The sequence below is a fragment of the Centrocercus urophasianus genome, unplaced genomic scaffold (genome assembly GCF_019232065.1).
Source record: "Centrocercus urophasianus isolate 14NV4802_14NV808 unplaced genomic scaffold, USGS_Curo_1.0 seq_10, whole genome shotgun sequence".
NCBI lineage: Eukaryota > Metazoa > Chordata > Aves > Galliformes > Phasianidae > Centrocercus > Centrocercus urophasianus.
The window spans coordinates 37,052,610-37,065,991 of record NW_024884142.1 but is presented as its reverse complement, the minus strand read 5'-3'; the positions used below and the strand labels follow the sequence as shown (position 1 = coordinate 37,065,991).

General features: G+C 35.1%; 1 protein-coding gene across 1 annotated transcript in view; it reads left to right on the top strand.

Moving 5' to 3' along the window:
- The window catches only part of SEC63 (SEC63 homolog, protein translocation regulator), a 54,670-nt gene that overhangs the window by 24,224 nt on the left and 17,064 nt on the right, over positions 1 to 13,382 (top strand). Inside the window, exons 6-11 of the mRNA XM_042811432.1 lie at positions 1,016 to 1,074; positions 1,815 to 1,865; positions 4,562 to 4,670; positions 5,988 to 6,082; positions 8,748 to 8,880; positions 9,955 to 10,047. Coding sequence (XP_042667366.1) covers positions 1,016 to 1,074; positions 1,815 to 1,865; positions 4,562 to 4,670; positions 5,988 to 6,082; positions 8,748 to 8,880; positions 9,955 to 10,047 — 540 coding nt within the window. The remainder of the gene's footprint in view (positions 1 to 1,015; positions 1,075 to 1,814; positions 1,866 to 4,561; positions 4,671 to 5,987; positions 6,083 to 8,747; positions 8,881 to 9,954; positions 10,048 to 13,382) is intronic.

Sequence of the window (13,382 nt, the reverse complement as noted above, 5' to 3'; positions counted from 1 at the left end):
ATTGTTTCCCCTGGGTATTTGCTTGTGTTTCATGTTGGTGAGCATGGTAGGAGGCAAGGAGATTCTCCAACCAGAAGAGAAAGAACTTTTTTGTTGAAATGTTCTATTCCTAGAACAATTTGAGGCTACAATCCTAAAGATCAAAAGTTTAGTGTCCCACAATACCACCAGTAAAAGACACGTTACATTTTCAGTAGGTTCTTCTAAAAATGCGTGACTTTTACAGTTAGGGAAGTACCATCAAATTCTATTTATCAGCCAGGGCATTTCCCATAATGTACTGCAGTAAATTCACTCAGTGTTATTCCACTGAACTCTAAAGCTTGAGATGTGTGTTGGGCAGATGTTGAGTTTGATTTTTGATAAATAGTAGTTTCCAACTGAAGGGCTTCTTAAAAATTGTGTTAGATTTGTGCATAATAACTGGTTATCTGAATGAATGGCTGTCAGAACCTATTGGAAACACTATCAGTAATTTCTAAGCATGTAGAAGTTCCTAGTCTGTCCTAATTCAAGGTGATGTAACTCACTGATCACTGCTGGTAGTGAGGAGATGATTTATTTTTTTTTTTAATTTATTTTTTATACAATAGAGGGGGGAGGTTTAATGTAGGTCCTAGAAATCGTCAAAGTTGTGGGGTTTTGCTGTTGTTTATTTTTTTCTTTTTTCAATTTATGTGTTTACTGATCTATATTTAAGCTGTGGAAACTTCTATGAGGCTGAGCTTATAAGCCTTTCTACCTGCAAAATCTTTCTCTCCTTTCATGTTAATAAATCTTGCATGTTTGTCTCATTGTGAAATGCTAAGATAAAATCATTGGGATTTCAGATGTTGCACTTACAATTTCATTGCATACTTGAGTATATTTCTAATTTGTGTTTTTGTTCAGTTAAATTTGTTAGAATTTTACTTTATGATAAACATGAGTGATTTTTTTTTTTTAGTAGACTTAACATGATTTAAATATATTTCCTCAATATTATAGAGTGAATTTCTTTTCTTTCATCCTACAGCTACAAGCTTTGGTATAGCTTTGCCAGCTTGGATTGTGGATCAGAAAAATTCAATTTTGGTGAGTCAGCTTACTTAGGTTGATATTTTAAGATGGCTTTTCAAGTTTTCACCTTAAAGCATGTGCCCGTGCTTAATTCTATGTTTGAGTCAAAGCATGTAGAATGTCAGTGCTGACATTCTGGTCCAAACGTGTCTCCGAAGCAAGTTCCGTGAGTCAAAAGTAACAGAGTAGCTTAAATCTAACCTTTGAGAGTAGACCATTAATGTGCTTTGAAGGATTTAATTGCAGTGATAATTAAGTGATGCTGTGGTCACCCCTGCTGCGAAGCATGTGTTTGCTGTGGTGAGAAAACACATACACAATTATTTCTGCTTGCTGAATTTCTGTAGTTCCATTTGGTTGCTATAGATGCTGTAATCTAGTGTCTATATGTTGTTCTTTCCATTACATTTGTTCCTGCAACATACTCAGCTTGCCTGCTTGCTCCTTGTACATTTATCATCTCTGTCCACTGCATCACAATTTATTTACTGACTCTGTAATAATTAAATAAACCCACCAATGACTTAAATGGATGGCTTAAGTGGTTGCTTAGCTAAACAAATACTGCTTATTTAAACTCTACCCAGCAGATTGTATTACTTTTAAGTTGTTCTTCAAAAATAACTGCTATGTGATAAGATTATTTTAACTTGTAGTAGGTTTGTGGTAATGCTGCTTGATCTTATTATGAGATAAACAAGAGTGGTATTAAGAAATTGAAGTTCCTAATGTCATATCTTCTTTTTTTTCCCAAGGTTTTGCTTGTGTACGGGCTAGCATTTATGGTTATTCTTCCAGTTGTTGTGGTAAGCGTTATTATCTGATTAATATTCTACCCTCTTTAAACAAGCTGTGAACAAAGCTTGCTCGGACATTAGTGGACTTGCTCATTCTTTCTTTTCATGGTGAGAGAGAGCTTCAGTTTTTTAAAGTGAGTGTTCTCTTATGGAAAAAGTACAGTTGTTGTAGTGTTTATTTAAAAAAAAATAATAATGCAGTGCTGTGATTGAAGGGGACTGACTGTTAGGAAAACAGCAGATAATCACAAGAGTTAGAGATTGGGTTAGGTAATTTGTCTTGTCCTTTCAGTCATGTGTCACAAGATAAGTAATAGAATTTGGTGAAATGAGAGTTTATTCAGTAGTGTTACAGTAGGGCCAAGACAAAGATGCTTTTGGCTGTTGGTATGGAAATGATTTCTACTTGAGGAACAAGTTGTCTTCTTGGTTTCTCCTGACTGCCTTTATTTTCATAGTTTTAATTGTTGTTTATCTTCCATACACTCTGAAATGTCTGCTCTTAACATTTCTTTGTGTGAGGAATCAGTTGCAAGATGAGTAATATTTCAGGGCTCTTTTTGCTTCTGACCATTGTCCCTTATCCTCAGAAAATGACTCTCAGACTCGGAATTCCTAAACCTTCCTTTCTCTTTGGGAAAAGATTTTCATTTGAGAAATTCTGCTGGTCTATTGAGAACTGCTCATGTCTTTGTGTACAGGACATCAGCTTGGCATTTTCCCTTGTCTTAGGGAGTGTTTCTGCATCATTGAGGATCTAGTGTAATAAATTTCAGATACACAGTTTTCAGTGAGGAGTTGACTAAGGAGTCTAAAATGCAGCGTAAGACGTCTACCTACACATCTTTCTTTTCTTTTTGGGTTTCAGTTGGCATGAGTTGATGCTTTTTTTGTACGTGTGTACTTTTAATGATTTATACCAGGTTTTTCATAGCTCAAGTGAAAGTAAACTTCCGTTCTGTTGTTGTGGAAAAAAATGTCCTGAGCAGGATCAAAAAACAATCTGCCTCTTCTTGTCTCTGTACCAGATGTAGACTTCTGCATTCAAACTTGTCATTGTAAATTTCCTTTATAGTCGGTGAAGAGGAACAGACATTTTTATGGAGCAAGCTATTTTATCATTTAATTCTAAAGTAGACGTATAAAATGATTCATGCCTTTAATAGGGCTGTTTCTCTTTTATGAATCAATAAAGAAGCCGAAGTTAACTACAGTGTAGTCATTTCATATCCGCAATAGGCATCTTAAATAAAGTGAGGCTAGTTCACCCTTTGAATCCACATATATAAAGGGAAAATACTGATATACAGTTCTTTATAGACTTCTGTTGACTAAAATAACAGAAAATAAAAACAAATAAAATAAAATAAAAAAAATATATAAATAAAAAGCAGACCAAAATAACGTTCTGCTTTCATGTGTGAGATGAGATAATAAGCTACTTCTGCAAAAGCAGTTAGGACTTTTAGGGCAGTCTCATTCATGTAGACTTTGTTAATGTTTCGCTTCCTGTATCTGTACTTAATTTGACAAAAAACTTGGAGATCCTTGGGATTATAATATAAATTATTCTGTAGAAAAACTTTTCAGAACTTCTGTATTCTTTTGTGTGAAGGTTTATCTATTCATGGAAGAATCAAAGTTAATTTATTCAAAACCAGCAAATGAACACACTTTTTATGAGGAGAATGTTTTCCAAATAATTAAGTAAATTGCAGAGTCCTCACTGTGCTATGGGAGTTAATGCTATTGCCTATTAAATTAATAGTAGTAACCATTGATTACTACTTCATTGCTTGCTACTTTTCACTCATGATAAACTTTACACCAGATGGAGATTTATCTTGGATGTTTTTCTCAGGTTAGTGAGCTTTGTTTACAGAGAGAATTTTAATGAACACATTGCGTCTTATACTTTTCCATGCCACTTTTCTTATAATTATGGACACTGTTCAGTGAATTCTGTAATTTGAAGTCACTGGTGTTACTGCTTATAAGGGAATTACTGGAATGTTTCTAAAGGTTTGGGAAAAAGCTTTGGTTGTCTTAAAAGGGGTTATGGCTTAGGCTGGTGCTGGGTTACCTCCAAATTCCTCTAGCAGAAGGTGGGCCTCCCTGTGCCATTAAGGTGGAATTTAAACCACTCTAAATTCTGCTTCTGAAAAGCACATTTTAATTGGGTGACTTCAAGAGAATTTGCAGAAAAATAATTCAGAATGAAAGTTCCCTTTTTGCTCTTGGTTTATGCTGTAATCAGCCTAAACTGGATTTGAATGCTGTTGCACGATACTACTTTCTTTGTAACTGGTAATTTCAGTGTATTCACTAAAATAACACCATAAATAAACAAAACTGCGTATATATGTGTGTACGTGCATGTGCTAGGGGGAATCTTTAGGCTAAGAATTGTCCAAAAATTTTTGGCTTCAGAATCTCTCAGATGAATACATTGATGTACATTTAAAGTTCATTTTGGAGAGGATTTTTTTTCTTTCTTCTTTCTGAGCTTCATTTGACCTTAATGTAAAAAAAAAATTGTTTAGGCTTGGTCTCTTTTTTTTTTGTGTGTGTGTGTGTGTGTGTGTGTGTGTGTGTGTGTGTGTGTGAGGTATAGGCTACCTATGAACAAGTATGAGATGATCTTGTGTAACTATTTTGATACTCCATTGTGGCTGACGCTGTGTTGTTCATACGAACTGTTTCAGGGTTCCTGGTGGTACCGATCGATACGATATAGCGGAGATCAGATTCTCATCCGGACAACTCAAATATATACGTACTTTGTCTATAAAACACGGAACATGGACATGAAGCGTAAGTAAAAGGCGTCTTGACATCCTGATGTGTTCATCTGGAAATGTCAGTTGGTGTTAAAATCCTTTTGCTTTGTAAGCTTTGTTACATTAAAGTATTGTTTCTGGTTCTTTCAGAGTGTTTCTTCAAACTTCATTTTTTTTGCAGGTGAAGAAAATTTTCTAGAGAGATGACTTAAATCACATAGTGAATTTGCTTTGCTTTTGCTTGGTTATGAACTTCACGCTGGTGAGGTATCAGTGCCAAAACTCAAGATGAAAGTTGAACTAATCAAACTGGGCTAGGGAAACAGTGAGACACATCTGCATGAGTTGGTTTGTTTTAGTTATTTTTTAAGACAAATGAGTTTGTAAGACCTGTTTTCTATCTGTGAAGCTCAAATAGTAGAGAAGTATTTAGATTTGTCTAAAGCTTTTTGTTGCACTCTGCTCAGGAAGTAAATAATAATTGGAACAAAGATGGCAGCTAATGCTCAGAGAACTTGTTTACTTGTTAGTAAGTGGAACTCACTGAGCACTGCAACTGGCAAAGTAACTGACTTGCTCAGAGAAGAACTTGGCCAAATTTAAGAATGAAGCTTGAATAACTGTAGCTGAAGAAGTTACAGGAACTGGAGCAAATGACAAGTTGGATTTTCTCTTGTTTGCTATGGCAGAGGTGTCTGATACAATTATGAGCAGAAAGCTGTCTAGAATATCCAATTTGGCTGATTTTTAATCTTAATTAGATAATGAAGGATATTTTGGGGTACTATGGATTTTCCTAATCGTATTTTCTGCGAGAAAAGGACCAATGCATTATCTTCATGGGATTTGTTTGCAGGGGTTTTTATTGAACTGCTCTTCTAATCATTAAAAGGAAAAAGAATGGTGAATTCTCAATGTCACTTGAACAGAAAATGGAGTTAAAATTTTTCCTGTTATTTTGCCCCTGGTGTACACATTGTGGTGCAGCCTCAAACACATTTATTGCTGAGGCAAGCGATTCTGGGAGCATGCAGTAATGATTACACTGCAGTGCAGTGATGTCTGCCAGTCCTAATGAAACCTAGCTATGATTCTGTGAAGACATTTATTGTTTGATGCCATGCAAAATGGAGTCTTAAGTTATCTCAGATACTTTGTGCCAGGCATTTGCTCATGCCAGCTTTGCTCTGTAACAGTATAAACTGATCCAATAAATAGAGAACATGAATATTCATAGTTTTTGGGGAAAGAGTAGAATTAACCTTCGTGGCTGAGATTTCTGAACAAATCACTCAGTAGCACAAGATATTACTGATATTTTTTTTCTGTATACCTCCCATCATCTTTGCAGGGCTTATCATGGTTTTAGCAGGAGCATCAGAGTTTGATCCTCAGTACAATAAAGACGCTACGAGCAGACCAGCAGACAACGTTCAGATACCACAGGTTAGTTACACTGAGAGAGGTTTTATTACTAACTTACCCCTTCGAGGGAAGAGGGAAATGGCACACTTGTTCGACCATTTGGTGGAATTAAAGTTCTCAAGGCATTAACTGTTAAGATTGCATCTGTACTTTTTCAGAAGTACGATTAGAAGTAAGGCTTGATTTAGAATTAGAAAAAAAAATAACATTAACTGATTGTAAAGCTTAATACTGATAGAATTGATTTAGTATACAACCTATTGGATTGCTTTTTGGAGGAGCAGTGGACTAAATAATGAATTTAAGTATCAGTCCTCATACACGTTGTGTATCCATATAAAGACATGATTGCTGCTTGATAGTTCCTTAGATAGTATTCAGAATTAAAACCAGTTAAATCAGCAGCACAGATCTGGTTAAATATGTTAATGTTGAAATAAAATTATGATCTTGTCTGAAGTAATAATATCTTGAAATATTATGAAGGTTCGTCCATGAATATCAATTCCCTTCTGGTTGCCTTTTTTCATTTCCATTCTGTCTTCCTAGCAAAGATACTGTAATATGTACTGTGACAAATAATGATTGCTAGCAAAGATTAGGAAATATTTTTTATCAGAGACTGGCGCTTTGGTTTAAAGCACAGTACACAAAATGCTCCACTTAAAAATAGTTTGGGTCTGCAGAATGAGAGAGAGTAGTTGTGCTGATTTAAACTTTGCATGCACACAGTGAGATTTTCAAGTCATAAACATGTTTTCATACTCTAAACACAAATAAAATAGACTAAGATATCTCCTTACCTAACTGTCCTCATCTCTTACAAATTCTTCATCTTCTCTTGTAGACTTTGAGAAGGAGCTGGAATTATGGTTAGGTGCTTTTCTTTCTTTTTTTTTTTAATTCAGCCAGCATTTTGCTTGTGAGCATGTGGCTGGGGAAGATCATCTTGATCATCAAATCTTCTCCTGTGCTGTTGCAAACACTGTGGCATTGTGCAAGCCCTTTACATTTGGTCATTTTTCACTTAAAAGACAGTCAAGCCTCCTACTCCAGAACTTGCTGTTCTAGTGGTTAGCGGTCTTGTTTGTGACAAATTTATATCTGTAGTTTTTGTCATCATTATTCTTGAATTTAAGTTATTCTTGCTGTGCATATCCTTAATGCATTTATAGTCAGAAACAATAAGCTGTTTGTTTTCTTTTTGCCTTCATTTTGTTGAACTAGGACAGCTGCTGTCTTTCAACACACTTTCCTAGAGGGCTCTTCGTTTCCCTCATCCTGTTATGTGCTGAATGGGGTACTGTTCACTGATATATTTTTAAGTTTGATATTACTTTTCACTTTGGCTGACCTGAACTTCCCACAGTATCCATGTTAAGTCTCAGCTGTGCCTTAGTTGCATTCCCTGCATTTCCGTAGGGAATAACTTTAAGCATACTGTTCTCCACAACTGTTTCACTTGGGTGCATTAATGTATTCTTCAAGCCTTAATTCTTGTTACTATGCAGTTGTCAACCTTACGTTTTATGCTCCTGAATTTTGTTTGATTTCTAAAGCTCCAGTCATCAGTGTCATCTGTGTTCTTTATTTCTTAATATATGCCAATACAAGTCTCTGAAGTATCAATGCGGAAAGATATTGCTAATCATTTTTGATAGTACATTCTGCTTTTCAGGCCATTGTCATTGTTCCCATTTTTATTTCACCTTTTTTTCATAAACCTAATATTGACACTTTTTGTAAAACATTTCTTATCTAAGTTTTACTCTCTTGGACTGGTGTGTTACACCAGAATGTGATTATAAGGAACTTCTTGTTTAAAGATTTATTTTTTTTTTAACAAGTGTAGGGAAAGTCTAGTTAAAAGTCAGTATTGATATCTTAACTTCCCTTTGTGGACAGAGATTTTGGAACCTCAATCTCTCCTCAGGTGACTTGACCTAAAAAGTGAAGCTTCTGGGTTGTCTTGATTCTTATAACTATGAACTTCAGTTACTCAGCTTTGCAGCCTCTCTCTCCAGGGTCTTCAGCAAACTCAGGTGAGAGACCTGTTTGAACTGTGCATCTTGGTCCGGTCAGGATCAAGTTAGGTCATCCTGAATAAAGAACACTGTGTCTTTTCCAAGTACGGGCGATTTGTAATTAAGTTAAAGTACTTGATCTTCAGCCTTCAGAGAATTTAGGCTTATAAACCTCCTTCTTTCTGTGATATTTGAGAGTATTTCTGAGGAAGCTGGCTGGATCTCAGGTGAGTGAAGAGTCTCAAGGTAATGCTGTTACTGGTGCATACTCAGTGTAGTATAAACAACCAGCGATATGGCTGAGTCTAGTAACTCTTGGCAATATCAGATTCTGAAAATGCTGAACAAGCAATATAAATTTACTCAGTGCTCACTGAAGGCAAGTTTTTGCATGCCAATCTCTTCTCCTCCTCCCTCCACAATTGAAACAAGACAGTGAAAAATAACTTCTGACTTTTTGGAGCTGTATTATTAAAAACAAACAAACAAACAAACAAATGGCCAATGTTCATCTATACAGATCATTTCAGGGAAAAATTACTTGAAAGCTCGCATGTGTGAATGTAACGTATTTCTCCTTGTAAAATAATCTCCTCACGTTTGGTTTTCTTTGGCACTGAAATAGCCATTTGTTTAATTATTATTATTATTTTTTTTTTTAGCTAATCAGAGAAATTGGTGGCATAAATTTAAAGAAGAATGAGCCTCCACTTACCTGCCCTTACAGCCTGAAAGCCAGAGTTCTATTGTTGACTCATCTTGCCAGGATGAAAGTTCCTGACACCCTTGAAGAAGGTAATGATGTCGCTGTCTAATCAGACACTGTTGGAACAACAAATTGCTTGCTACAGTGCTCATAAATGTAGTTTTTTTATCCATTAAAAAGTTGCATGGATTTCTGCTAAATAATTTATACATAGAACACTTTGTTTTTCAACTTGAATTATCGTTTAAAACATTTACTTAGCATTTTATCATTCTCTTGATAGCCCAGTAGTACTAGTATCATCATCACTAATGCTTCTTGGCTGCAAAAGTGACTTTGTTAAAAATGTTTTTTTTTTCTTTGTAATAGACAGAAAGAGATTTGACATATAAAGTATCTTTCTTTCTCAGAGTAAAGAGATTAAGGACAAGCTCCCATTATATAAAGCATGGGAGATGAAATTGAAACTTTAAAATATCAATTACTTATGAGTTTCAGTTTTCTATTTTACAGTTCGTCATGCTTGTGAAGATTCAGATAAATTAATGTAGAAATGTTTCACTTTCCTTTAAGCCATGACAGTAGTGGTTTCTAAAGCTGACCAGTAAACTTGAGATATTCTATATTTTAATTCAAAATTAAAACAAACAATAAAGATTTTTTGGTTCATTTTCTCTTTGGAAAACAAAAAAGAGAATTTGGTCAATTTAAATTTCCACTAAAAATCTCTCCCCTTCCTTGCTACTGAGATACCGATTCTTAAAGCCTCATTGTACTTTATTTATAACCAGATAGTACTTTACAAGTCATGTTGTTTTTTCCCCAGTTTGATGCTTCACTTTAAAATCCCACTTTTAAAAACAAGAGATTACCTAAAGGGTAAATTGTCTGTGACATTACATTGCTTTTTTTGTTTTATCTAATAAGTACTTTGTGTGGAAGCTGTGTGTCTTGTCTGCAAAATTTTTGTTCCTTCTTAGTTGTTCTTTCCTGTTTTGCTAAGGAATATTATAGATACTTCAGTGAGAATGAGGTGGTATTTTTTCAGAAATATAAGAATGAATACAAATGAAGACTGCACAATTAAATGCCCATTTCATGTAAACTATTCACTTTTTTCATAATAGAAGTGCAACATAATTGCAGCAAGTGTTGTTTTGCAGATCAGCAGTTTATCCTGAAGAAGAGTCCTGCGCTACTTCAAGAAATGATTAATGTGATTTGCCAGCTAATAATAATGGCTCGAAGCCGTGAAGGTAGGGAAAGAAACTGTATAATTAAAACAGTAAATATCATTCTTCATTGCAGAACTTCAAAAAGAGTCTGTGGTTTTTGTGGAAAACTTAATCTGTGATATTTAGAAATGCCTAAATGCACTTTTTTTCCCCGCTGTAATGAAAGAGTTCTCTACTTTGAAGGCTGAAATGCTTCTGTTTCTTCCAAGTCCTGCTCTGAAATCTTGGGTATCTGAGTTATGCTTTTAGTTTTCACAATTTTTGCAAAAGCTTCTCCTTGAATGCTTTAAAAAACCCTTCTCTTGAAGATCAGGTCTGTTTTTTAGTATCAGAGCGCTTAGTATAAGATATATTGTATTCATCCATCTTTAACTTGCATTCTTTTATAGTTCTTTCTCTCCTCTAATGTACATAACTTGTTTTTTGACTTGTTTATTGCTGTCATTCCTTTGTTTTTTGTGTTGCTCGAATTTCTCTGTTTCTCTTACTGAAGTTGTTTTGCCTGCTACGTAGACTTTTTTTTTCCTGAATTTTTAATGACAGGTTCTTTGCTAAAATTGTTGTTAAAAAAATGTAATCAAAATATATTACATAAGATTTCTGTTTTTACTATAAAAAGGGAATTATGCTGAAAAGTTTTGTTTGCAGAGTAAGGACTTACATCTTTTTCCTTTATCACAACAAATGTAAGCAGGGCATTTTTAATGCTTAATCCATGACTATTTTGTTGTTTGTCAAGCAGTACTAATTAGCTGGTCTTTACTGGGCCAAAACACATTTAACAAATGTTAACAGCCTCCTAACAAGAAGGGTTTGAGGAAAGATCTTCCCCAGCACTGTTGCAAGCACTGCTGGAAATGGTGTTCTATAATCCAGTAAAGTGAGAGAGGATGTGAACAGTAAAATGCTGTTTTACTACCCTAAAAAAAAGGAAGTATTGAATAAGTGTATTTCTATTTCTTTTTTTTAATCTCTGCTTTTAACATTCTTAGAGACTGCTGGAGACCAAACTTGAAACCTAGAAATACAGAAGCTGTATTTTTCATTGTGTAACTTAGTGTAGCGTTTTATTTACTGGTGATTATTAGATCATAGGAAGTGGATATGTTTTTGTGAAGCTTCTTTGGACAAGCACTATAACAATGCTGCAGAAGTGCCTCCAGTATGGGTTTAACATTGGGAAACCAACTGCATGGACTTCAACAAGAGCAAGGAGGCGAGGCAACTCTGGATATGTGTACAGAATAGGGGATGAGAGACTGCAAAGGAGTCCTGTGGAAAGGGATCTGGGGGTTGTGGTTGGTGGCAAGTAGAACATGAGGCAGCAGGGTGCCCTGGCAGTGAAAGGGCCCTGTACCTTGGGGGCACCAGCCCAGCACTGCCACTGGGTGAGGGGAGGGCTTGTGCTGCTCTGCTCTGTGCTGTGTGACCTCATCTCCAGTGCTGGGTGCAGGTTTGGGCACCATGATATAAAAAGGACATAAAGCTGTTGGAGAGCATCTGAAGGAGGGCTACAAAGATGGTGAAGGGTCTGCAGGGTAAGACTCCCATGTGTGGGGAGCAGCTGAAGACCCAGAGTTTGCTCAGCCCAGAGCAGAAGAGCTGAAGGGAGCCCTTATGGCAAACTGAATCTATGTAGTTGAAGTATAAAAAGCGCTTGTATGGAAACATCTTTTTTCCTTCCTTATCTCTTGTATATGTCAAATGCAAGTATTTATTTTTACAGAAAAAATCATCCGTCAAACTTCTAGAAATGTCTTTTAAGATGACCTACGTATATTTGTCAAGTAGCTTTTTCTTTTTCCACTTGTGCAAAATAATACAACCAAAAACTGATTTCTTTTACTGTAGTCGAACTGAAAGTCTTTGAAAAATGAAGAATGTTTATATCTCTTGTAAAAGCTGAGATAGGCTATCACCATACATTGACACACTCTACAATTTGACCTCCAAGTAGCCATATTCTTCTTCTTTATTATATATTTATATTATTCTTTATTCTTCTTCTTCTATGTTTACATAAAGATTCTTTTTTTATTTGGTGAAGTAATGATAGTTTATAGATGTGTTTTATAAACTGCTCTGAAGATCCAGAAAATATACAGCTGTCATTTCATATGGTAGAAATTGCTTCCATAGATAATAGGAAAACAAAGTAGAGGTATATCACTGGTATAGTTGAGCTTAGTATTTCTTTAGCAGTTTTTCTCAAAAATATTTCCACAGCTTTAAAATGCCAATATTTAGAAATTGAATCTACCAGATCTTTCATGAAAATATTCTAACTGCAGGCTATTAAACTCGGTGTCTTTTGGGTAGCATGGTACCAAGTAGTTGTTCTGGCCAATGATAATGAATTTTAGGACTTAACAGTGAACCACTTAAGAACATTTGGTTTTGATCCACTGGAAAATCTCATGTTTGCTAATTTGTTGCTCAGTATATTAAAACTGTTGGCTCTATTTCTAATGACAGTAGATGCAGAGAGGGTTTCACTCCCTGCTGATTTTCTCATTGGGAACCAACTGGAAATTGAAAAGTTGTTTTCTTAAGATATGAGTGATATGAGTGATATCCAGGTTACATATTGTAATATTTAAAAGCCTTTTTTTTTCTTTTTTTTTTCTTTAACTCTGTATTTGTTATCTTCATGTAATTTTAATTATCATAAACCATAAAATGCAGAAGTTCCTGATTTCAGTTCTAGTTTTAGTTTTTCTAGTAGTAAAATCTATGCATTTGGAAGCATCTGTAAATGTTTATGTATATTTCTTTGTAATCATCTTTTGAAGAAAAACACCTTCATAATGAATCTTCAGAATCTTGATACTTGGTTCTGTATAGCATTTGACTATTGGTCCCATGTCAGCTGTTCTTAAAGGAGGTGCAAGCAACTCTGCTGCAAAGGATAACTTACAAGTACCCACAAAAGCCAGGGTTGCTACTTTTTTGTCAAACCCTACTAGAAATAATCTATCATGAAAGAATGGATATAGGTCTTAGTTTTTAACAGATCTATTGTTCTTTGCAAATAAATTTGAGATTCTTCTTAGTTGTTCAGGTTTGTTATTTGCAAGAAACAGTTTTGATTTGCTTTCATAAGAGCAGAATGGATATTATTTTCATTCCAATCCAGTCAGTTTTATTTACTGCTATGACTTTTTTATCTTTGTGGAAAATGTGGCAGTTGTGAGCCACCTTCTGATAAATAGTACATTCTTGCTGAATTTCTGTACAGCCTGTGAGACTTCTTTTACATTCTGCTGCCTGAAAAATGCACTTTGCTCTGTGGTATCCCTTGCTTATATTATTTTGTATTGATAACTGGTAGCTCATAGTGGCCAAAGCTATCTTGT